At 44.7% G+C, this 25,934-nt stretch overlaps 2 protein-coding genes across 3 annotated transcripts in view; one reads left to right on the top strand and one right to left on the bottom strand.

Moving 5' to 3' along the window:
- Positions 1-275: 275 nt before the first annotated feature.
- PIGH (phosphatidylinositol glycan anchor biosynthesis class H) lies at positions 276-9,392 on the top strand. Of its 2 annotated transcripts, none has more exons than XM_055717113.1 (4): positions 276-2,645; positions 4,617-4,733; positions 5,469-5,552; positions 8,167-9,392. In XM_055717113.1, exons 1-4 carry the CDS (start codon positions 2,469-2,471, stop codon positions 8,266-8,268), a joined length of 480 nt encoding a protein of 159 aa, XP_055573088.1. In that variant the 5' UTR covers positions 276-2,468; the 3' UTR covers positions 8,269-9,392. The 2 variants fall into 2 exon arrangements, with proteins under 2 accessions (XP_055573088.1, XP_055573087.1); XM_055717112.1 differs by having other exon boundaries at positions 2,384-2,645; positions 4,617-4,826.
- A 1,125-nt stretch (positions 9,393-10,517) lies between these two features.
- Positions 10,518-25,934, bottom strand: part of PLEKHH1 (pleckstrin homology, MyTH4 and FERM domain containing H1) — a 53,843-nt gene continuing 38,426 nt past the window's right edge. The window contains exons 21-29 of the mRNA XM_055717016.1: positions 23,483-23,660; positions 22,915-23,070; positions 20,172-20,272; positions 18,213-18,354; positions 17,181-17,323; positions 15,941-16,070; positions 14,303-14,389; positions 13,614-13,760; positions 10,518-13,309 (exon numbers count right to left, since the gene is read on the bottom strand). Coding sequence (XP_055572991.1) covers positions 13,133-13,309; positions 13,614-13,760; positions 14,303-14,389; positions 15,941-16,070; positions 17,181-17,323; positions 18,213-18,354; positions 20,172-20,272; positions 22,915-23,070; positions 23,483-23,660 — 1,261 coding nt within the window. The 3' untranslated portion in view covers positions 10,518-13,132. The remainder of the gene's footprint in view (positions 13,310-13,613; positions 13,761-14,302; positions 14,390-15,940; positions 16,071-17,180; positions 17,324-18,212; positions 18,355-20,171; positions 20,273-22,914; positions 23,071-23,482; positions 23,661-25,934) is intronic.

Here is a 25,934-nt window from a genome sequence, read left to right as displayed (position 1 = left end):
CGCGCGACAGCCCGGGGGGTGGGTGGGAGGGAAGGGGCGGGGCGCGGCCGGCGGAGCGGGACGGTCCAACGGCGGCGCCGCCGCGGCTGCCGCGGCCCCGCCCCGGGCCCCGCCCTCCCCTCCGCCCGGCCTCGCGCCGCCCGCGGGCTGGCGCCGCGCCCCGGCCTCCTCCGCGCGGGGTTTTTCCACTCCCGGTCGCCGCGTCCCGCCAGGGGCCTGGTCCGCCTCGCCTCGCCGCCGGCCCTGCCGAGGGGACGGGCACGAAGCGTTGGGCAGACCCGGGGCCGGGGCAGCGGCACAGCACGCCGGGAGGGTCTCGGGGAATGCCGCCCCTTCCCTTGGTACAGCCCGCTGGGCCACGGTGGGAATGAAATGGTGGAACTGGGAACTGCCCCGCGGGCTGACGGCCGCCTGGCTGGCCCCGCTGAGCTGCCGAGAGCCCCCTGGCAGGAACGCTGCTCCTGGGCGAGCCCCTGCGTCTGATAACCCTGATAAAGCATTACAAAAAGCCACCTCCGGCACCTGCCCGGTGTACCTGATCTCAGGGTGTCGGCCTGCGATGATTCACGAGTTCTGAAAGCTCTCACTGTCCCTATTCACAGCTCTTTTGAAGGATTACGGATGAAGAAATGATTTAAAAACTACTAAATCTTTCCCTTCTGTGACAAGGCAAGGTGCCTCCTGCCTGTCAAACATGCATCCTTATGTACACGTTTGAAAGAAAGGCTGGCAGCGTTCATGACGAGATGACAGGGCACAAACATGGCTAAAGTGAGACTTGCCAGTGACATGAAAAAAACCCAACCACTAAGTTTCACTTTTTTAAGATTTCCAAGTCCTCTCCTCACCTCTAACTTCCCGTGTCTTCGTGAATTACCATTACCGCTCCTCCAGGAGCTCACACTTCTGTTCCCTCCTGCCACAGACCTCTGGCTTTTCATTCCCCTTCTCCCTGTCCCCATCTCCTAGGCTGGCATACCACAGCTCCTATTTATTTACTGCAGTCCTTCTCACCTCTCCTTTCAAACATTTCTCCCCTTTTTAAAACACCTATAACTCCACTTTCAATTTATTGTTTTTTTCCACTTTCACTCCATCTACAAACTTCTTTCATCCTCTTTTTAACTTCAACATTTTCTCCTCTGTTTCTGCGGTTCACAGTCTGCTGGTTTTTTCCTCTCCAGGCCAGCTCACATTTTCTGTTCTGAGCTCCAGCCCAGCCCATCCCTCGGCTCCTGCGTCCTGCCGAGACCCTGGGCACACTGCAAGCCTTCCACCAGTGTCACCCACCACCCGCGCCGCCTGGCCAAGCAAAGATCTTGGCAGCAATTCTTCAACACCCCTTGGTTTCTCATGTCCGTTAAAGACTCCTTCACTGCCCTTACAATTTAACAGGTTTATATATATAGTGCCCTCCCAGGAACTGTGAAAATTCCATGAATCAAGTAAATTGCTCATGGAAAGATGCTACCTGCAATTAAAGCTAACGGACACACTCCAGCACTGTGGGAGGGGGAGAACAAATAGAAAGAGTAAAGGTGCCAGGATGATGGTTTGGAAATTACAGAGCTGTAAGCCTTATGTCACTGCCAGGCGAGACATATGAAGTAATAACTGAAAAATATTGAAGAGAACACAATTCAAAAACTCATTAAGTCTCCATACACAACCCAAAGCCTCCAGCTTATTGGGTACTTAAGACAGCAAGGAGTCAGAAAACAGCTTTAAACTTGGGGGGCGGGAAACACCCTAAACAAAGCCCACCCCAAAGGAGCTCGTAGTAAAGGATGGTGCAAACGAAAAGATAACAGCTGTGTAGTAGGAACTGGTCAAGCCAAAAGGGGGGGGGGGCGGGGGGAATGGCAAGAGAAATCCAGGCCAAACGCCGTCCTGGTTAAAACTGCTATCAGCACGGGCAGGGGAGGCAGGCAGCGCGTTATCAGCGCGTGCAAGCCGCAGAAGCTCCCCGCGCCGGTGAGGATTGCGGGCAGGCGCCTGCCGAGGTTTGCCCCGGCGAGAGGAGCCGGCGGCACCGCCCGGCAGGAGCGGGGCAGGAGCGGGGCGGGGGCGGGCAGCCCGCGGCGGGGCGGTGGCACGGGGGCCGCCGTGCGGCGGGGCAGAGCCAGGCCCGCAGCCGCCGCCCGTCGCTCGCCGCAGCTGAGGCTCCCGCCGCGCTGCCCCGCGGCTCCGCTCCGCGCCCCAGGGGCCGGCTCGCACCACCGGCCGCCGCGGAGCCGGGCCCGGGGGGGAGGCGGCCTGGCACAGGAGGCGGCGCCCGCTGCTACGGGGCCGCGGCGGCGGCTTCGGGCCCCGCACCGCTCTGCGCACACGCACCCCCCACACGAGGCGCGTGGCTGGGGGCGGGGGGGGCGGGGGGCACGGGGGTCACGGGGCACCCTCCCCTCCCCTCCCCGCGGCGCGCGAGGCGCCGGAAGCGCGCGGGCGGGCCGCTCCCCGGCGGTTCCGGCATGGAGGAGCGGCGGTACCGCTCGGCCTCGGGGGCGCCCATCGCGCTGCGGCCCCGCCAGCACAGCGCCTCCTGCCGGGAGCTGGCGGTGCGCTGCCCGCGCCTGCAGCTCCGCTCGCTCAGCGCCGTCACCTCCGCCGTCTGGCTGGCGGCCTACGGGCTCTTCGTGCTCAGCGAGGTACCGACCGCTCCCCGGGCCGCGGTTCCCGCCGCCCCTCGGGCCTCGTCGCGGCTCCGCCGCCGCCGGGTGAGGCGGGGGCCCGCCCTGAGCCGGCCGCGCCCCGGAGCCCGTGTCCCGGCGCCACACCGGGGCGTAGGCGTGGGCAGGGGCTGGGGGGCGGCGTGCGAGGGCTCGGCGTGCCCCGGGAGCCCGCCGGCCCGGAGGGGAGGCGCGCAGGCGTCTGCCAGGCCGCCTCGGTGGAGGGGCGGCCGGGCCGGTGGAGGGGCGGCCGGGCCGCTCCGTGCTCCGGGAACGCCGCGGTGGCAGGCTGCGGTAGGCACGGGGTGAGCGGAGAGCTGTGCGGCCAGGGCCGGAGGGCCGGCCGGCCGCGCCCGGTGGGCTCCCGGGTGCCTCCGTGGGTTTGTAGCCGCCTGCCAGGCCGGGTGGCGGCTTGTCCGGGTGTGGGGTGATGCCTGGCGCGTTCTTGTGAGCCCAAATACCAGACGTTTACTTGGAGAGGTGAGTTGCGGGAACAGGAACAAAGGATATACTGAAGAGGCTGAGCGAGGGATGATCCCCAAAGCGATTTTTCCTGAGAGCAGTGAATGTCATCTACAGCTCATGTTTCACAGCTGAGGCGGTAAGAACCTGGCAGCACAGATTTCAAAAGCTGCTGATAAACCCAAAAGTATTAGATTAGGTACCGGATCTGTGACCCATACTTGCAGGGAAGGACCAGATTGCAGACCAGTTATCTCCAAAGTCAGTAGCTTGACCGAAGAAGCTGGTCACTGTGACCAGTGCTATGACTGTTGTGCTTCAAATTTTTCAATAATCTTTTCCATGGAAACAGAGATTGTGAGTCAATTGGCGGTTTCCGCTACAAAGAGATGTTTCACATTCCTCTAGTCGGAAGCTGTGTCTGAGGGGGTTTTGTTACAAAAGCCCACGCCCGTGCCAGTGGTTGCTGCCCGGTGGTCTCCTGCTTGGTTTTACACGTGCTCATGTAGCCTGTACACAAGCAACTGCAATCCTTCCTTTCTGCTAGGAAAACAGGTCTGAAAGTATCTCTCTGTGTGGATTTCAGTGTCTAATTCGTGACTGGTTTTCTGTGATTACGGACTTTTAGGGAAGTCCCCTACCCTTTCTGTGTGAATGTGGCCATGGCTTCTTTACCTCACGTGGTTGTGCAGGCGTGGCTTGGTGGTAGGGCCATGCAGTTCTGGTCCTTTAGGTCAGTTATAACTTTGATTCATGGATTCATGGGTACGTGACCTAGAGCTCTCTAAAACATGTCCCAGAAATAGGTTGTGGATCTTTAGGATTTATTACCAGGCCTTCAGATGACCTTTTGTTGACTATAGTTTCATCAGTTTTATATTCTGTAACAGCAGTCACAAGACTGCAGCATGCAAAAGACGTTCATCTTCAGACAAAGCACAGGAGAAAGCAAGTGTTCTTTAGATCGGTATTTAAGGCAGGAAGAGGGGTGAGGTTTGAACAAGTTTAGACTTGGAGTTTGTAAGGAGAAAACCACTAGGTTGGTGCGTTGTCCTATAAGACTTTTCTTCCCCTCTGAGGCTCCACCCTCAGTTCTAGTATACATTTCACAACACTTCTGCCAGTGACATCATCTCTATAGACATTTGTATAATATGCTGCCATTGGTTTGGGTTGAGATTTATTTACAAGGGAATAGAATTTTCTTGCAGTTTTCAGTTTCAGCTCCCAGTTCTTTCAGGCCATACTGTGAAGAGTGATTTAAATCTCATTACATATATATCAGCCAGGCAGGTGAAGAAAAGAACTCCACCTAAGTAAAATTGCCTTGTAATGGTAGCTTTAATATTATATTTTAATATTATATTTTAATTATACTTTAATATTATAATTTAATATTATAATTTACTGTGCAACTTTACTTTCTCTGAAGCCATGTTCAATTAATTGTAAGCCTAGAGCTCTGTCTTTGCTTGGCTTGTGTTACAGAACAGTATGGTGCTTTCTGCTGCTATCTTCATCACGCTGATTGGCCTGATCATATACCTGCACTTTGTGAAAATTGACCAGGAATCCCTCTTGGTCATCGGCTCACTTGGCATTCAGGTGACTTCATCCTATGCTTCAGGGAAAGAGAGCACAACCTTCATTGAGATGGGTCAGGTGAAAGATGTGGTTATCAATGAAGCCATCCATATGGTAATCATACACACTCTGTCTGCTTGTGTATCTGTGGGAACACTCACATCCAGTATATTTTCATGAGCATGATGTATGAGAGCAATTAAACATGACACCGTCCATAGCTTTACTAGCACCAGGAGCTTTGTTTCAGGTTTCTCTCTTTATTCTCTTACCTGTTTTCTCACCTTTAAAGGAGAACTCAAGCAAAACAAGTAACATAAAAAAGCCAGATCCATCTCTTAGATAATGCCACTGACACTGAGCTAGTGGGTTTAGTTCTTGGTGTTATCCTGTTACAGATCCTGATGCCATACTCCATAACTAGTCAAGACAGAAATAAGAAGGCAGACAACACAAGAGATGATTTTTCCTGTTGCTGCGGTTTTCTGCAAAGCAGCTATAGAAAAGCAGACCTTGCCCTTCCAGCATGTGTGTGTTTTTTTCAGGTTAAAAATTTAATAGAAAATAACACTGGTAAAATTATTTTTTTATTGTGTGAAGGGAGGAAAGCTGCAGATATAAATTTGTAGGCATGATTACGGCCTGGGATGATTGGCCTTCAGCCCAGTGAGTTGAAATAGATCCTCTTCCTGCGATAACTCCAGGCAGTTCGATTGCATTTTCAAACTCTGATGATTTTGTCTGTCTGTTTTGTAGCAAAAAGTTATCTACTACCTGTGCATCCTCCTCCAGGACCCGGGAGATCCTCAGGGAGTATCTGACGTAGTGCCACTCTTTCAGGTAAGTTTGACTGAATGATGGAGAAATCCAGATCAGTGGTCTCTGTGCGCCAGTTGTCTAAGTGTATCTTTATTTCCCTGCAGGTAGCTGATTACAGTTGCCTTTCCCTGGCTGGGCCTTCAGGGTGGGTGGTGGTACAAGTCTCACGGAACTATGTACCGTGGATGTTTTTTTCACTTGCCCTCCTTTCAGAGACCAGGGAGCTGTGTCAATCTGAACCCAGCCAGGAGTTTGCATGAACTAGAAGTCTTGGGCTCACGTAGGGTACTGAGAACTCACACATCTTTCTGTATAGTCTTATGCTCGGTGTTACTATTGTAACTATGGCCCTGTGCCGCTGTTGATTTTTAGAATCATAGAATCATTTGGATTGGAAAAGACCTTTGAGATCATCAAGTCCAACCATTAACCCAGGACTGCCAAGTCCTCTGCTAAACCATGTCCCTAAGTACAACATCTATGTATTTTTTAAGCACCTCCAGGGATGGTGGCTCCACCACCTCCCTGGGCAGCCTGTTCCAATGCTTGACAAACCATTTCAGTGAAGAAATTTTCCCTAATATCCAGTCTAAACCTACCCTGGCGTAACTTCAGGCGGTTTCCTCTTGTCCTGTCACTTGTTACCTGGGAGACCTACCCCCACCTGCCTACAGCTTCCTGTCAGGTAGCTGTGGAGAGCAATAAGGTGTCCCCTGAGCCTCCTCCTCTCCAGGATAGACAACCCCAGTTCCCTCAGCTGCTCTTCACAAGACTTGTGCTCCAGACCCTTCACCAGCTTCATTGCCCTGAGCTCTGTGTGCCAAAAGTGCTCATAAAAAGCTCTTTGCTGTTGGAGTGACCTCCCTGTCTAACCCGTTGACAAAGATCACAGTATAGGCTGTGAGCAATTTGCTTAATGTATAATAACTTGTTTGCTTTACCGTTACCCTGCCTCCCCTTGCTCTTCTCTTGCTAACTTGTTCTGGCTGTTCATAATCCCATTTTGGGGATGGGTTTTCTTCCTGTGTGTGCATGCCTAACGCAGCAATGCCCTGATCCTTGATGGTGCTGGGCAGTACAGAGGCACTTCAGGCCTGAGGCCGCTGAGCTCTATAGCCTCTCTGTGCTTCTTAATTCACCTGCTGCTGGTGACTGTCATTTTGTAGTCCACATCCAGTTTATGACTGGATGCAGTTAGTCTTCAGCTAAATACTTACAGGTATAAATAGACTATTCCATTGATACTTGATGCTAACTCAGTCCCACAATTGTAAAGACATTTACTAACAATAATACCAGTTAGTAAAGTCGTTTACTAACAGTAATATCAATTCAGTCTTTCATATATAGTCAAGGGGGAAAAAATGGATTTGCTGGAAACCAGCAACTAGTAAGTTCCAGACAGCTGCAATCAGGAACCTGGTTTCAGTTATACATGCTCCTTTCCAGCTTCAAAGAGGCAGCCTGGCATTTGTGTAGTTTCCTGGTTTTTGTATTCTAGCTCAGCTCTGAACAGTTTTATTTTCATGGAAGATCTTAGTATGGGTAGAGTTGACTCCACCAGCAAAGGAGGAACAGAAAGAACTGTGTTAGTTTGCCATTCATGACTTGTCAGTAATTCTCACTTCAGCGTGCAGGTTAGTGTGTTACTTAGTTTTGAAGGAGCAGTAATTAGTAACTTTATTGCATCTCCTTCATTGGGTTCCTCTTAAGTTATGTCAGTCTGCAAAAATACAATTTACTGTGTCACTGAGGCCGGGAGCACTTCTGTGCTGAGCTGACTTACTGTTCTCTTAAGGAGCACTTGCAAGGAGAGGCGATTGATGGACTTTACACAGTAATGCTGTTTCGGGAGCTCAAAGGTCATGGGACTGGGAAACTTTTACCTCCTTACTGGTTTTAATCTGGTCCAGGTTAGAAGTGATGGAAAATCCTTATACTTTGGTCACCATTTGCTGTTTGTGTATAATGAAGTTACATTTTCAGTTAACCTTCCATTGTCCTATTGTGGACAGTAGTGGCAGAGGCCAAAGGGCAGGTGTCTAAATTGCCTGTCCTGAAGGTAGATTTTTCAGAGTGGAGGTCTTCTAGGGTGTTGGATTAGAGTAAGGAAGCCTGCTGTTTGGTAGGTCTCTAGAGGACGTATGGCCTAATAGATAGGTTAGTGAGCTGGGAGGTGTGGATGTTCTTCCCTGCTGTCACTGAACTGTGAGCTGAGGAAGGGGAGGATTTCTGATTCGGTGAGAGGTCCAGGCTAATGCAGAATGGTGCTATATATTTTGACCTGACAGCTTTAGGGACTGACGTTTTTCGTCACAGAGCAAGTGTGGCTTATGGAATGGCTTTGCATTCCTATATCATCAGCTTACATCAAACGCCTCCTGGAGTTTGATGGATTATTTCTCAACGACCATGTAAAAGGAAAATCTATTCTCCGTTGACTTAATGTGAGGAAGCTAATTGGCAATGGACACGTTGCTGTCGCATTCCTTATACATGCATGCTCCTGATAGTCAGCTTTGTGCCCGCACATTCCTTTCTCTGTCTGACAGTCTCACAGTGGGAAGTTAAAGCCTTCCAGCTCTTTTACAGCCAGTTCAGAGCCTGATTCTCTGTTGTTTGACTTAAATTCTAGAGCTCCAAGCCACGTCTAGACTGCTTGATAGAAGTGTACAAAAGTTGTCAAGAAATCCTGGAGCAGAGGAAGACAGCTCCACAGCCAAGTGGAATAAAATAGTAAAAACAAAATAATCAAGGTAGCAAACCTGAACTTGCAGCAGGACTCGGAGAGACACATGGAAAAGCAAGCAAAACTGCCCCATGGCTTTCTTCCAGATTAGATGAGTAGAAGGTGGTGCAGCGGTACAGTGATGTTAGGGCTAAAGGCCTGCACAGACTCACCAAGTTTTTACAGAAAATGTCAGCTCAAGCACAGGAGTGAACCTTGAAATCTCTGCTATGAAGAAAGGTGAGCAGAACTTTTTAGATTCAGACAGAAGAGGTTTTTCCTTGCCTCTCCAGAAAAGAGTTACGGGGAAATAGGACAAAGAGAGGCAAGAATGTGCATCAAACATTTACTCTTTTGTGGATCTGAAAATTACGCTAAAATCATAATGCAACCTTGGCTGGACTGCCGAAAATGTCTTCTTTTTGGTTTGTTTCTATTTAATCCTTTGTTTGAAGGAAGTGTGTACCACCCTCAATACCGAAGCCGATGTGTGGGCTGGGATGGTAACTTCCTGATCCACAGGAGAATTTCAGAAATAAAATAACAGAAAATTAAAATACATTGATGCATTCAATTATGTTTAATGAAATAAACATAGGAGAGCAGACTTGGACCTCTTCAGCGATCTGTTTGAAAGAGTCCCGTGGGGTGGGGCCCTAGAGGGAAGAGGGGTCCAAGAAAGCTGAATGATAGTCAAGGATCGCCTCCTCTAAGCTCAAGAACAGTCCATCCCAACGAGCATGAGGTCAGACAGAAATGCCAGGAAGCCTGCATGGATGAGCAAGTTGCTCCTGGCAAATCTTGAACACCGAAGGTGGAAGCAGGGTCAGGTAACCTGGGCGGAATACACTGTCAGAGATGCGGTTAGGAAAGCTAAAGCCCACCTGGAGCTGAATCTGTTGAGGCATTTGTCAAAGGCAACAAGAAGGACTTCTGTAAGTACCTAAGGAGCAAAAGGAAGCCTGGGACAATGTAGACCCATTGCTGAGTGGGGAGGGGCATAGTGACCCAGGACGTGGAAAAGATGTGGCATGAAAAGGGCCACCACGTGCTCTGAGAACATGAGGAAAATTTGTTGAAAATTGTGGTAATTTTGTGAATAAAGTTTTATTGCTCTGTGCTCTTGGGAGTAACTTAAGCTTGGAAAATTTTTCTTTGTTGATGAGCTAAAAGTTACTGTAACCTTTAACTGATGTTTTTCTCTCTTTTTTTTTCCATGACTCCTTAGTAATGTAACTGAGACAATTTAAATGTCAAAACAAGAGCTAAACCAGCAAGTTGGCAGGAGCCTAGGGGCCACGGTTAATCTGCAAACAATGCTGTATGCTGCTTGTCTGCATAATCTGTAATTAAAACATGTGGCAACCTACCATCATGTATTATGGTAGAGATAAGGTGATTTTTAATTTTTTTTTTTTCCCCCCTCACTATGCCCTGAAGCTTCAAAGGTGCAAGTTAGTTCATGTCACAGGAAGCGTGGTTGTCCAAGTGAAAGGCAGCAGCTTGGGGATGTGCCACTGGGTTTTGGGTAATGTTGTCTAGCTTACGTCATTTTTAAAATGGTTTTATTGCTCATAAATATTTTAGATGTTGGGCTTGGCCAGATTTTTAATGCCAGTGCTGCTGTGATGTAAGTTGGTAGGTCTCTCTGAAGTTAGCGAAGCTGCACCATGATACAGACTGTGTTTGGCTGCAAGTCCAGGCAGAACTGGGAAGGGCGGGTGTTGGGGCAGGGGCAGAAATCGGCTTGTAACAACAGTGGCAGGCCCTGGGAGCACAACTACACGTGCGAATGACTGCAACAGAGGTCCTTTGACTTAGGAGCCATGTGGGATGCTTGACTTGCTATGGCTCGGGGCGTGGTTCAGCCAAGTTGTATTTCTTCATGGGGAGGGGAAATGGTTGTGGCCCTTGAAGGAGCACTGTAGCAGCAGGAAGAACTGCCGAGCTGTGGGGAGAACACATCAGAAAATCAATTATGTCTCAGCAGAGTAGACAGAGTCGTGGGCTTAGGAGTGTGCTGGGAATGTTGACTGTGCTGTAAAAATCTCATGAAGTCCTGAGAACATGCACTGAGGAAATGCCCAAGTAGCTGCGTCACAGGAGGTGGTCTGAGAGATTGCTTTAGCCACCTTTTGAAGGAATGAACATCCTGTGCCCGTGGGAGCGCACTTCAGTCATCCACTAAAGCGGAGAGAAGAGAGAAAGAAGGACTTCAGAGAGGAAGGACTCAGACTAGGGCAGGTTTGCACCAGGTATGTGCTTGGATACACAACACAATCTTTGCCCATTTTTATTTACATCAAGACAAATTTTGGCTTTTAAAATACTTTCTTTCATTCTGAGAATAACACAGCTTAATTCATGATAACTGCACTTTATTAAGAAAAACAGAAAAGACAGCCCTTTACATACACACAGCAGTTAAGAAAACAAAGGCTTTTGTCATCTCATTCTATGCTGCAGCAATAGTCATTGCCAGAAGCATTGATTAGAACTGTGTTCTCTACCGAAGAATCATACAAAATAGGTATTTACATAGGGTTGGTTGATTGTTTGAAATAAGGTAAGCTATAAATAGGAGGTATATGTGCATCCATCAGAGTGGGGTGGTCCCTGAAATACTCAAGTATTGGTGAACATTTTTAAGAAATAAGAAAAAAACGTTTTGTATGCCACGTTTCCCAATTTAAAGTGCAGTTATGGCAGAAAATAATGAGGATCGGGACAGCTCTTGCTTATTCAACATCTCTGCTTCCTGTTTGCCCCGGTACAAGTCTCTAAGGACATGAGTTATTAGCACTGTAAGGCAAGTGCAGCCTCTGAACTGTGAGCTGGAGACCTCTGTGCCTTGAGCATCCCCAGCACCAGTGACAGCTCAGTGAATGCTGAAGCAGCTTTGTTACTGGTAGGATACAAGAAGCAGGCTGCCAAACAGCCCTTCAGATGCCGGAGGAACTATTAGGCATAGGTGATGGGTTAGGAGGAATAATGCTCTGTATTCAAACTGATGTAGCTGTAATATCACTCTGTGTACGGGTGTGCGAGAAAGAGAAAATACATACTGCTGACCACTCTATCAGGATGTATGGTCACATAAAAGTATCCAAGAAAAAAACACTAAATACCTTCTCAAAATTGTTTTTGGCTCAGAAAGCTTCTACCCTTTTCTGTAACTTCAAGGGCTGGTCCCTAAGTTTGTAACAAGTAGGTACGTTACAGTATGTGCAAATCAGGTCTCTGCTTGTTTTCTGTCTCATGTCTGCCATATTGTTTCCACAGCCCCCTGTGGGGTGGCTTGGGTTTAGGTTTGGGGTTTTTTTTAATGTTTTTAACGCTGATAAGGAATTGCTCAGAGCAATTTTTGTCTGTCTCTTTTTTTAGTTTGTGGCTTTACACCCACCGTAAGTGTGAAACAAAAACTTCTTGAAGTAGCACTCCACTGTGTGCATTAGTTGGATGTTTCAAGGTTGGTGGCAGGCACTAGGGAGTAAAAAACCAACCTGGTATGGTTGGTCTGTTCATTTGCAAATAGCTGTGATTTGCTGTTGCTGAATTCTTTCTAATGGTTGGATTCCTACTGTTTTAATTGGAGAAAGTTGCCCATGAATGCATAATTATTACAAAGTTTTGAAAGTGCAGTTGTTCTTCCTTAGATTTTTTTAGAAAGCTTATCAAAACAGCTGAACTCAAGACAGGTAGATTTAGCTTTTTCAAGAAGAATTGCTATTTTTCTTTTACTTATTTAAAATCCATTAATCTTCTCACTCATATTGAAGTCCCTTTGAAACAGATCAAAAAAACCCCGAAATTCTTTAGGAAAGTGAGAAGAACAATATTTGAGTACACAAGTGCTGACTACCTCCTCCTTGCCGTGGTGGCATGAAGGAAGCAGGAGTTTTAAAGGAGCAGCTTCTGTCAGGTCAGAATGACAGAGCTGGTTTGGGAAGATCTGCTGTTCCAGTTGCTGGAAGACAGAAAAAGTACAAAACCTGCTTGCCTTGTCTTCCTTTGTCTGAGATTATGTGCAGTTGCAAACACATCCCAAAACATCTACAACAGTGATTAACAGAAAAAGTCTTTGAAAGTGCTCGTCTGACGGTGGAGCATGTGACACATTCAGCCCTGCAGCAAAGATCTAATGTTCATCTATTGCGTAGACAACAGCATCCAGCTCCTGAAACACATCAGTCCTGTAGCAGCGAGGGCATCGTCTGACACTGTTCTAGTCCTTCCAGTCCTAGTTGTTCTGAGTCCTCAACATGCAAAGGCACTAGGTTTCCACCTTTATTTAAAATTGAAAATATTCTTGAACTCTTACTCTATGCTCCCTATTTCAGGTCTGAAATTACCCTTGACTTGCATCAGAATTATTCTTGTCAGTTTAGTTTCTCTTCCTTCTCAACAGTGTTTTCTTTCTTTCATGTCTGGAGCAAGGAGCTGGAAAGTTTCAGTCTTCTGAAAGCTGGAAAGGGGAGGGATCAAAGGAACATCATGTGCTTGTAAGCAAAGCAGTAAGATCAGGAGATGGAAGAAAAATGGGTGCAAAGAAAGAGCAGATGTAATGTGACTGGAGCACAGTGCAGGCACATGACCTGAGGAGTGGTATTTTGGATGGAGCGTAGCATGGAAAGGAAACTCCTGCACAGTCCCCAAAATCAACACTTTTGTTAGAAGAAAGGACACTGCCTCTACCCACTAAGGAACTTTGTCTATTATTACGGAAAAAGTCAAAGCCTGCATTGAAGTAAGGTGTAACCATCGCAATCGTAGCAGTCTGCAATGCAGTACAGAGTGGTGCAAAAAAACCACCAAAAACCAACCCCCAAACAAACAAAAAACCCAAATCCCCGAAGTCATTTGGAATGCAGCCTCAGAGCAGAGTGGGCCCCTTAGTGCTTCGGGGAACGGAAGGAAAAAAGCGGCGGCTTTCTGTCTCCCAGAGCTTGTTAGCAGGTGTTTTGCTTCGGGAGGGCTGTGCAGAAGACAGGAGTGAAGGTGTTGATCGGTAGTTAATGTAGCTTGCAATAAGAAGCGTTGCTTCAACAATCTACAGAAAAAAGAAAATTAAGTCCATTAGAGGTAAGAGTGCCTTTTGATTTTTAGAACCTATTGACTGCCATAGCTTTTGCAAATGGTTTTCTCAGATGGAATTTTTTGGTTTTGAAATGAAGGTCTGTCTTTAAGAGTTAGGTAGAATAAGTCTCTTGATTAAAGGCTCCAGCTTACAGGGGATTTATTGAAGGTATATAGCTACTGCAGCACCGACAAGTACCAGTCCCCAGGGCTTGTACAAAATGCCCAGCTATGATGCTGCCAGCTGGAAAGAAACTCACTGTTAATTTTATAATTACCTTTGGAATTGGCATTGTGAAAAGGAGTTTTTCAGTGCTGTTTTTTCCAGAACTCCTTTCTTTCATTTGACTGACTACAATCATGAAGTCATCTCGACAGCCTCCAAAGGTCAGCACAGAGGAGTACGAGTAAGAGACTTTCAAGTGCTGCAGACAACAGAGAGTGTGAGAGTCAATAGTTCCGTAACAGAAAAAATGGCTACCTTAAACTAATAGTCGTTACTTCCTGCAAGAACACCGGATCTCCAGGGGTAACAGGCAGTATAGGTAAGTGGCTGTGTAGGTAAAGCTGGCAGAGAGGCTCAGGTGAGAACTGCAGTGCTAGTTTTCTCCTAGCTTGCTCAGTGCCTCACTGCTTCAGAACAATACTCCAAACCTTGTTATACCCCAGATGGCAGTAGTAAAGCACATCCCGCTGAGATTTTGCAAGATGAATGAGCACGTTTGCTGCCCATCAGAGGCGGTGGTGAGCTGTTTCATGAAACCCTGCCTTACACCATAGCTGTAATTTTCCTGTGTTTGTGTAGTATTCAGACATAGCACTGACTTCCCTCATCTCCGAGTTCTACAAATTAACTTCTGGATCCATTTGAAGTTAAAGACAAACTTTCGGTGACTTTAAGTGGACTCAGGGGAATGTCTTTCTGTGGGAGGCAAGTTATTTTCTTAAACAATGTTCCTCACCCTACCATAGTATTATAATCCAGTATGCTGACACCATCTTCATTCACAGCTATCCAGACTGGACAGTCTTCCAATGAGGAAGGCAAAATAGGCTAGAGAGAAAGAAAATCATTAATTCAGATATTTCTTGATCACCACACAAAGACTTTTGATGTAAATCTTGGGGTTTAAGGATAAAGTGAAGATGAGAGAGAATTCTATAGGCTTACTGGTCTGACCTGGTTTGATTTTTAAGAGGACTTTGCTCAACAACTGGAATAACATTTTCAGATTCACATAGAATTTTGGGACTAGTGGCACAAGAGATGTAATAATAACAAAGGCTTTGAGATTAATTAAATTCCATTTGGTGTAGTTAAGACTGAAGGAAATGCTAGGACAGAGCAACAAAACAGCAGTTCTGCTCTGCTCTGGGTCTTAGACTACTCCCGTCATGCAGGCAGGCAGAGAAGCCTGTTGGTTTCTGTAATACCAGTGCACCCGGCACCATCACATCAATGCAATTTTCTTTCTTGCAGATTTTGACAGATTTGTATCAATTATCTCTTAAAGATGAGTTAGGTGTTGTTACCGTTCATTACATGATTTTTTCCTGGTAACCTGCTACTACATGGCTAATGCCGTAGGCTTTGCTGTTTAACTACTGAAAAGTGATAAAATAAAAAGTTAATCGCCACAAGTATCAACTATTTAAACTCTGGGTGGAACTGTTCTATATTCTGATTCTTCAGTGTCAGTAACCTCAAATACCAGTAAACTCTTCTGCTTTTACTCCTGGCAGTGGAAATAAATATCTACTCAAAAACTTCTTGTATATTTACTCAAGAGGTCCCTTTCATCCTTAGACTTTATTCCATAACTACAGGAGCTTTGACTTCAAAGCAAGGGGCATGGAACCATGACCAAGACCTCTCTGAAGCTCACCTGAGGAGGTTGCTGCTGGGTTGGGGAGGACGGTTAATGCCAAAACAAGATTTCTCAGACAGCTGCTGTGTGCCAAGACATTAGTTCAGGCAATGGTAGCAAGGTACAGAGCTCTAGCCTGGGATGGGCTGAGGGGATGGTACAAGCTACTGGGAGAAGTATTCCCTCCAGCTGTTCTTTGCTGTCTCACTGATGCCTGTGGGCTGGCAGCCTACCCAATATGTACTTTAGATTTTGTTTCTGCAACAGGACATTAGCAGTGCTTGCCTCTCTTGTGGGACAAGGAAAGCAGCCAGCTCCATTTTCCTTTTAGCTAGCATCAGTCACCAGGTGTGATTTATGGGGGTCTTTTCCCTTTCACCCTCCCAGTGGTATGTAAATGGTATTTTTAAAACTGTCATTGCAGCCTTGATGCCCGGCGAAATTTCTGCCCGCGAAAGCTTTGGCAAGGTTTGTAAAGAGAGGTGTTACCCAGCATTATGATCGACCGCTGCAGCCAGGAAACCTTCTGTATGTATTTACTGCACACTAGCAACCCCTGGTGTTCAGCACCTATTTCTCTTTGTTCTTTCTAAACCTACGTGGTACCAGAGCTGCGTATTCAGGTTTTTTCCCTTACTGAAGCAGAAGCATTTTCAACCCATGTTACCAGAGATCATAGGTCTATCTCTGCTCTGATAGTTCACTCTCAGGAACAGAAAAAAGTACGCTCCAGTTACCTTAGCAGCAAATATTTTGGTTCCAAAGAGAGGCCATTTCCGGGCCACTGTCAAATAAATCCGAACACATTCTGGTGGAGAGCATCCCTGCAGCACCATCCACTTCGTTGCCAGCCTGTCAGCCAGTTGCCTTTCAGAATCCAAGACACAAGGCAGCATTATATACTAATGTCTTCCAAGCAAAGGTGAGTAAAATTACAACAGTTAATAAATGTACCTCTTACTCCAAAAGGGCTGTTCTATACAGCACTACGGACAGGGCTGCTACTGCTGTCAGTTTATGATCACTGTACAACCTGAGTTTCTTTTAGCATTTTCTCTACTTCCACAATTATTTTACTACTAGTTATACTGCAATATCCAGGAATCCCAGTTACATATGGGTTGCTCACTGGTGTATATATTAAACAACTGTAACTACAAACACTCAGGCAGCTGTTACAGAAAAAATCCTGCCCAGCCTGTCTTCACGTTCAATTATACTCTCAACTTCATCATGCCTGTAGTATGCTCTGTATGGAACCACAGTATCTAGAGCCATAGAATGGTTTGGGTTGGAAGAGACCTTAAAGATTTAGTTCCAACCCCCTGATTTGGCTCACTAGGGATGGTTTGGCAGCTGTCTTGCTACGGGCATATTGAATTTGCTTCCAAAGGGAGGTAACTGTGTTAGATCTACCACTGCGTCTGGAAGATGACCGTTCTCTCTCTTTAAAAGCTAGAGCTGCAATCCATGGCAGCATCTGAATTCTGTACTTGAGTATTTGAGATCTCTGCATTGCGTGTAAGAACTTCCAAGTCAGAATATCAGAAAGCCCGGCCAAAATATGTCCTACCAGAATTACTGCATGGCCTGAAGCAGCCCATATAAGCTGGTTTTATAGCCCATCGCAATTATTAGGCATCTGGATTCAATGGACACTCGGGGGAATGGTAAAACTAAAACTGAGAAACGGAACTCATCTTAGGCTTAGGTTAGAGTTTATTGGAACTGAGATGCCTAATTTGGAAGTGAAAGGCTTAAACTTCTTGTCTAGGGGAAACTTAGTTGGTGATTTGGGCTCTTTTTATATTAATTAACTGCTATTTTCTTTTAAAGGAACCTTTCCCTGACACTTGTGTTTTAAGTTTCTACATCAAATAATCTTGACAGGGATTCTTGAAATTTCTTAAATGTAATGACAGAATTTTGCAGGTAAATTTGTTTTCAGTGCAAAGTATAGAAGAACCAACATTTTACCTCAGCTGTTCAGGAGTAATGTTTTGCTTGTAGCGTTTGGGGTAGAATTTATCTAAGACCTGGTGGAGAAGATGCTGCATTTTCAATTGTGATGTTCCCCCAGGACTTGAAGATCCTGTTCGATCCAAATCCCCATATTCCACCTAAGACAACATTATAGTTAATAGCACCAGAACTATGGGGTTTTTTGTGCAGTAGAACATTCCATGAATTCCCATACCGATAACTACTATATTTATTAGTCACGCAAAAAGACACCATTAGGCTGGGGAATTTTGTCTACAGTATTTACCATAGTAAAGGTATACAACAGAGCAATTACGAAGGACATGACTGCCCAGGGAATTCTTTACTGATCTAAGAATGTGAAACAAGGTATCAGCCAGCTACTTTTTGTAGGGAGACCCTTCTGTGTAGCTGCCAAGCTTTTGGGGTTTATTGTCAATTGGCCAGTTAAAACAACAGTGTATTTGTAAATAGTTTGGACAATGTTCCCAGCCTCTTCATCTCAGTTTACACTGCTTTAACAAATGCAACAAGCAGTTTCAGCTCAGAAAGAAACTATTATCCTGCTTATCATGCCCACAACCCACACTGTATGTTTTATGTGATAAAATGCTAAATGCAAGCCTGGAGGTCTAATGCAGGGTCCCACAAGACGCTCTTCCTGAGTAAGAGGCTATTGGCAGTGCAACAGGGAAAGGTTTTACTATTAATGGAATTTCAGTAGTGATACTATTTCCATATCTCTACTAAGGCACTCATTGGAGCAGTTCTGGGATAGTCCAGCTTCACTGTTTTTTCCAATATTTTCCTTCAGAAGGAAAGGAGAAGCACTCCCATAGCAAATTTCCCTGCAGCAAAAGGTGTTGTAATAACACACGTATGCTGGTATAATTGCATGGTACATCTCAGACTGTTTGATAAGAGAAAACACTTTTGATGTAAAAGATAGCTGCTTAGTCAAAGATATTCAGCGTATAGCTGAAGTCCCTGGAGGGCAAAAGGATTTCTGCCCATAGTCATACTCACCTGAGCCATCAGAGCCACCATTTCCAGAGCTAATTCCTTATTTACAGGAAACCTTCCATTGGCTATTTCATTGCTGACTTGGAAGGCCAGTAGCAACCGCTCACGGTCTGTCTCACCTTTGGCCTGGCTCCGAAAATATAGCCTAAAAAGCAGAAGGTAAAAAGATATTGTGAACTGAAAGCAGAGGTGGGAACTTTGATCAAAGTGAGTATAAATAAAAGTAGGTTGTGGGTTTTTTCCTCCTCCTTCTCCAAAGTGAACTTCGTGTATTGCAGAGGTACTGGACAGAGATTTGGAAGCCAAGGTGCTTCCCTTATGGACAAGATTTGGGCAACTCAAAACATGCCTTCTAGCTTTTGAAGCCATTTGAATTCTGTAAGCCAACCACTTCAAGACAGTGAAGCCTTATTAAACTAAGGTAAATCAGTGTCTGTCCATCGCTATCAAGCATAGACAGGTAATATTTAAGATATGGCCTTCCCTGTTTATCACAGAGTACAGAACTACTCTGCTCTACACGTATAAACTTCTACATGGCAGTATTGTAGTCTTGTTATTTTTGTCAGCTTTGTTTTGACCACTTACACTGGTATTGTTACTAAAAAAGTCTTCTGTCTGTTTGCTTCAGCAGAAAATAAGAGACCCAGTTAGCAGGTTTTATTTCAAAAATTGAAGAGGCATTCTTGAAAATCAAAGCTTCCTACTATTTTTTATTCCCTTCACACTTGCCATTTCTTTGACCTGGTATAGCAGGATGACTAACGGGGGTTAGAGATATCTGCTTGGGGAACGCTTCCCAGAACCACTCCTCATGCATGCCTATTTACAGCCCACACCATCTAATTCATATATTAATTCAAAGCTGCATCTATGATGATATATTCCACAGTACTACACAAGATATTAATTCCAGTGGATCAGTTTATTTTTATGTCACTGTAAAATTGATAACACCATTAGGACCATATCGACCTTATCACGTCTTATCAGAGTCCTTGATGTTCGCACAGCCCAACCTTGGAAAGGCCTTATCAAAACATCCTTGCTGTCCAATCTAGGCACATTCCAGTCCAATAAAATAATACCACAAAGTTTCACTCCTGACACTTTAAAAAACACTGCCTTCTGGGTCAAAGACAGTAACTTCTTCCACCTCTGTTATACCAACTAACAAAGCTGACAGAAATTTGTTTCCACCACTACACTCAACAAAATCTTCATACATTCAATGCAGAACCCTGTCTCTTTTTGGTTTTGGGGTGGCCTTTGTTTTGTCTGCAAAGAGACTTCACATGCAGAAAGCTGTTCCTTGTTCTCATACACAGCTCTTCATTCACTAATTCAGAATTCCTGTCTGTATTACAAGTGATGAAATGACGTTCCAGTTTTTGATTTAGATCTTTGTCTTGTACTTTCCTTCTCTACCATCTCTCGTCATCTAACTTTTAACATTTCTTTCTTTATAAAGTCTGGGCACTGCTACTACATGTCTCTTCTACAGCTCATGTGATTTAGAACATTGTTCTTCTATCTTTTTAATCTTTGTGATACTTCACTTAATTGCAAGTTTCAGCCTATTCGTTTTTACTGGTGATTTTCCCCCCAGGTCTCTTTTCCTCTCACCTAACCCATGTTATTTAATTATGTTTTAGGATCTAGGCAAATGAAATTGTGCCAAGTATGTCTCACTGTGCTACAGCTAGTTCTTCACTTATTTTAAATCTGTTCTGCTATTGCAAAATGGTTTGGGTTTTACCTCTAAGCCATATACCCTCTTTTATACATGTACCACACACAAAAATCAACACATCTCATGTAGGATTTGAATGAATCTTAGCTAGGTTTGGCACTAACAGTACTATTTTTTTACTATCAGTTACTGGACATCTACAGAGATATATGCAGTATAGAAATATTTAATTAACAGCAGTAGTGAGGCCAACCAACGAATCACAGTACCTGTTCTTATAGGTTAACTTCACAATTCTTGTGCCACCTTCATATTTCCCAGGATGCAATTCTTTTAAGGCTTGTTCCCATTTAGAAATGATATCACAGATCTTTAAAAAAATACCACGGAGAGAGGAGAGACAAACTGAGGTGAAACGCATAGTCAAGGCTTGAGGGGAAAATAAGTGAAAAAAGTGTTGCAGAACACAGAAAATAAAGAAACAGACTGGATCAGCATAAACACAGCCAGAAGCGATGATTCCTTTTTCTGTTGCACAGTATGTAAAAATCAAAGCGTTCCAACTGAAAACTCCAGCTCTAATCAGCTGGGAGCACACGTGTTCTGGTCTGGTAGCAACTCTGTGGCTACATCTATGTTAGCAAGTAGCAAACCTCAGGAGGAGCAGAGCTGCACAGTGAAACACCTGTTCCTAAGACTCTATGCCCACGCTACATGAGTTTCAAAGGGTTTTTCCTTTGCACTAGCTTTAGTCTTATCAAATGGCGTGAAAGCCCACTACTGTGTTGGATCACACCTTCCAGTTCACATTTCATGTACAAAGGATCCATTTTGTGCTCTCTAAGGTTGCTCCTTAATGCGAAACAAAGCATGATTAATAAGAATGATTGGTAAGTTTGCTTCAAAAGTGCCCTCCTGAGCCAAATTAAAGCACTAACGTATCTTCTGAAGAGCAGCTGTCTACATGCATGGCTAAACCAAACTCTTGGATGTGAATGTCTGAACTTTGGGTATATTTGATCCTAGATTCCACCTTTGTAACTCAGACATATTTTTAGTAATAGTATGATTAATTTCCTTGATCCATTCAGCTCCTGTTGGTTGTTCCAGTCCTTTTACCAGTGGTCTAATAAAGGCCTCTGCTTCTCTTCTGATAGTATCTCAATAAAAGGAATGCGAACATAAGCAGCCACATTAAATACATAATCAGATATTCTAGTCCTCCCTTAAGCAGCTATTGAGGTTGCCTTGGCAAGTAAATAATAACCAGTTAATAACCAGTAAAAGTGATACCTTTGATTGTCTCAGTCTCCTTCATTTAATATCTCATCTCTCCAAATGGTGGTTCAATTACTAGCAAAGCTCCAGATTATCTGATCTATATTAGGCCATGAAAGCAAAATATAAAATTTGGCACTGTCTGTGGTAGTTTCCTCTTCAAAAAATCTAATTTTAAATTATTGGTATCTTATCCCTTCATTGCCCAATATGAAATTTTATGCTGTGTAGAACTGAATGTTTATGTTCCTTACAGGTACCGGGGCATCTTCAAAGTTCCCAGTACCACTGTTCCTCCATCAGTGTTGTATGACAAATTGTTCTCCCACATTTGTACCCAAATCCGACGTGTCTCATTCACGGCTGCTAGCCTGCTCACTCAAGGCAGTCATCCAGCTGTAGCATGGGTAAAAATCTCCATATGAAAGACACAGATGTTAATACTTTATCTGCTTTCTTTTTCCCTTGATCTGAGGCACTCCTCTCTTTTTTAAAGTGAAGGCATGCTCAGTAGAGCTTTCTTTCCCAAGTACACTCATCAACAATGAAAGCCTGAGTTATCTGGAGATAGCAAGGAGATCCATTTATTGGATTATGTAGTAATTTACACAGACACGCCAAGAGACTCACAGCCTAACATAAATTTGTCTCAATTAGAAGTGTCACATTTGATGTTAGTTGTGATACCTGATCATGCTAGCTAGCTCAGTCATGTTTTAATTTTGTAGTCAAGACAAATTAAACTTTAATATGTGCTAAAGTTAAAGAGTTTTAAAAAATTGACCAATTTATCACCTACTAAAACGGAACATGCTTTGTCTTAACTAGGATCTCAGACTAGACTGAGTTAATTATAGAATCATTTAGATTGGAAAAGACCTTTAAGATTGAGTCCAACCATTAACCTAGCACTGCCAAGACCACCACTAAATGTCCCTGAGGGCCGCACCGACACATCTTTTAAATGCTTCAAGGGATGGCAACTCAGCCACTCCCCTGGGCAGCCTGTTCCAATGCTTGACAAACCCTTTCAGTGAAGAAATTTTTCCTCATATCCAATCTAAAACTCCCCTGGCTCAACTTGAGGCCATTTCCTCTTGTCCTGTTACTTGGGAGAAGAGACTGACAGTACTCCCCTCGCTACAACTTCCTTTCAGGTAGTTGTAGAGGGCAATAAGGTCTCTCCTCAGTTTCCTCCTCTCCAGGCTAAACAACCCCAGTTCCCTCAGCAGCTCCTCATAAGACTTGTTCTCTAGACCCTTTACCAGGTTTGTTGCCCTTCTTTGGACAGGCTCCAGCACCTCAATGTCTTTCTTGCAGTGAGGTGACCAAAACTCAACACAGGATTCGAGGTGTGGACTCACCAGTGCTGAGTACAGGGGTACAACCACTCCCCTAGTCCTGCTGGCCACAGTATTTCTGATACAAGCCAGGATGCTCTTGGCCTTCTTGGCCACCTGGGCACACTGCTGGCTCATGTTCAGCCAGCTGTGGACCAATATCCCCAAGTCCTTTTTCCACTAGGCAGCTTTCCAGCTGCTCTTCCCCAAGCCTGTAGCATTGTGTGAGGCTGTTGTGACCCAAGTGCAAGAATTAATATCTGATCTCTGAATACTAACCTTGGTAGACCATACCCAAGTGTATTTGGTCTTGCTGCATTAAGAAAAAATCATTAGCTACTTAGCAGCTCTTTAAAGATGTATGCTGAATGTAGCAGAGGGAAAAACAATATACCTTCATGTTACCCTGCAGACAGTGTTCCAAATTCCTGCCAGAGGGATCATCTGTGAACAGAGAAAATCCCATGTGGGATGGCTTCCTCATTCCTGTCTCCTGGTTCAGTCGCTGGATGAATTCATCAACTGTTGAGGAACCATCAAAACCCACAACCTGCAATGGAAGAGGAGTTAGTTGAGGATAACTTTCAGTAAACATGACATTGATGGGCATCATAACTAGTGCAGCCTGGTTTCCTAGTCTGATGTCTCAGGATTGATTGCCAACTCCAGTGACAGCACCTGCATATTGTCTCCCTTCACACTGCATTCTTTCTCAGTTACTGAGTCACTTATGACATCTCTCCCTTTTCCCCAGCTACCTTTTATTCCTAAGACCTATAGAGCTGGGGCTGGATTCCTTTCCTTTTCTCAGAAAAAAAGGCTAAAATGGCAAGGAGGAGAAACAGTGTATCTCTCAGTATCTGACGTGTATTAAACACCATGGTGCTTCCTACTCACATGAAGGAGGCAGGTTACAGTGCAGTCCTCTAGTGCCCAGAAGAAAGGAAGCTGTGGTGGCTCACCTGGTAGGTTCCATTCATGAAGTGCACTGGGATGCTGAAGGGGAGTGAGTGGTGGTAGGGATTTCTCAGCAGGATGGACACAATCTCCATCCGGGAGGGCTTGGCTTCCCGCTCACCAGTCTGCACAGTGCGGTCTACTGATCTCTGGCAGTAGATGGCATACTTGCCTATTTCACTCCTAGGTGAAGAAGTGCAGATAAATCACAAATATGCTTCAAATGCCATGTCCTCTTCCATTTCCCATGCCATGACAAAGCATTCCTCCCTTAGGCTTTTGCTCAAGCAAAGATACATCTCTGCAGATATCCCGGTTCATCCCAACAGCTCAAGTGAAAAGCTACAACACAAACCTAAGCTCCAAGGAACTGTAAAATTAAGGTAGACAACGGATTCTAGGAAGCACAAGAGCATTCCCTGCTCCTAGCTGGACTGGACATAGCATAGGAATATCCTCTTCTGTACCCTGCTGCCATCATAGCATCCATTAAACCAAGACCAGTTCACCTTCAAACTCACTGTCATGCCAGCAGAATTTAGTTACTATCATGTCGAGTCCTGGTAAGTATTAATAAGTTGCAATGCATTAGTCTCGCTTACAGGGTTATATGTTTATCAACTTACATGGTTATACAAACCATAAGTTTCCATGTATTAACCCTATCTACCAATCAAGAGACTCAACAGAGATTCAAAGCAGGCTCAGATTTGTTGACAGTTCAGTACAGTATAGGGATAGTTATTAATGTGATCAGTTTACTGAAGAGAATGCTCTATTGAACAGCACCAAAAGGATGTGTGTCTAAAGCCAGGCAAGAACAGTCAATTACACCTTTTGCAAAAATGTTAAGAATGCATATTCTGCATAAATTCTGAAACTGAAGGATTTCTATGGATTTATAAGCACTTTGCAGGGGAAACTAATTCCATTCAAGATACCTCCAGGAGCTCAGTACATGATTAAATCTCCAGTTAAATCCTGGCAAGCAACATGGAAGTCAGGAGCTCTGGCTTTCCACTGTAGCAACGTATCGCTCATTATGTACCTCCCCAGTAACGTGTTTGAACAATTTTCATATAGAGAACCTTGATTCAATGAGAAACTGTTGTGTCTGGCTTCCAAACGCTCCTGAGTCCTGCGTCTTCTAACCTAGAGCTGTGCTCCACGTTTCTTCCTCTCAGAGATTGGAAAGGTGAGCTTAAAGTATATATCGTGAAAAACAATAGCTAAAATGAAGATCTAGTGTAAATCTAGACCATAGGCATTATGTGGTGTAAACACTCTGGTGTCTTGTTTGCTGTATGAAACAGGGAAAGCCTATCTATTTAAACTGGTCAAGAAACAGCTGCACCTGCTCCACCTGAAGAGACAGAAGTATTCCCAAAGCTTGGCAGAAGGAGCTAAGTCCCGTTTAGCAACTGTTCTCAATCTAATCTAAACTACAGATGAATATAAGCACAGTTTGTTGTAATTTTTGTATGGTTTTTTTCTAGCCTTTATAATTGTTCATAGCTGGATTGTATAAATACATTCCCTCTTTGGTTCTGCTTGAAGTTTATTTGTTGATAAAGGCACTTTTGGCCTGAGAACATGGCAGACCATCAGCATAGTAATGCTCAAAACTGATGCATTAAATCAGTTTCGCAGAGCCCAGCACATCCTTATGAAATTCCATAGTACTTAACAGTAAAGCAGCTCCACTACTGAGTTGAACGGGCCAGTTTGGGAGCTGGTACTGCACAAGTCTGAAGGGATGGTTTCTAATACCAGCCAGAAGATCCCTAACATGCTGCCTTAGACAATGGAGGGAGTGCCTGAACATCAAGGGGTGCCTGATACCTGTATTTTTCCTTCTGAGAAGAAATATCAAATGTGAGGCAGCATATAAGGAAATAAAAAAAATAACTCGATAGGAGAAGTACACAGATGTTCTTTAAATGTCAGGACACTTTTAGCGTGAGTTCCAAGACAGACTTAGGCTGAGTATTTGAACATGAATATTTGTTTGAAATTAAACCACTCTTTTACCTATATCTTAGCAGCAGTATATTGTTGCAAGAGACAACTAGACATTTCTAGCTGTGACCTTCCCACCAAGGACACAGTGAGATATGCTGACGACCAGATCACCATGGAAACAAACAAAGAGCACTGCATGAACACTGGAGAGCAGTTTATTGCTGTTACAGTAGACCTTGCACTGTTTTCTTATAGGGGAAAGTGTTACACTTTGAAGAAGTAACAACAACAACAACAAAAAAAAGAGTACTAGCATAGATTTCAGGTTTGTACATTTTTCCTAGCTTTTTATGGTTCCCTGAGATGTTCTCTGCCTCATTTTTGTTCTGTCAGTATACCTGCTAATCTGACAGCAGAATGTGATCATCTAGAATTCTAGTAATTCCTTCTGAATAATTATTTTGCTCTGGTTTTCTATCAATAAAAGAAAGTAGC

The sequence above is a fragment of the Falco cherrug genome, chromosome 7 (genome assembly GCF_023634085.1).
Source record: "Falco cherrug isolate bFalChe1 chromosome 7, bFalChe1.pri, whole genome shotgun sequence".
Lineage (NCBI taxonomy): Eukaryota > Metazoa > Chordata > Aves > Falconiformes > Falconidae > Falco > Falco cherrug.
The sequence above is the reverse complement of the archived record's forward strand: the minus strand, read 5'-3'. Positions and strand labels throughout refer to the sequence as shown.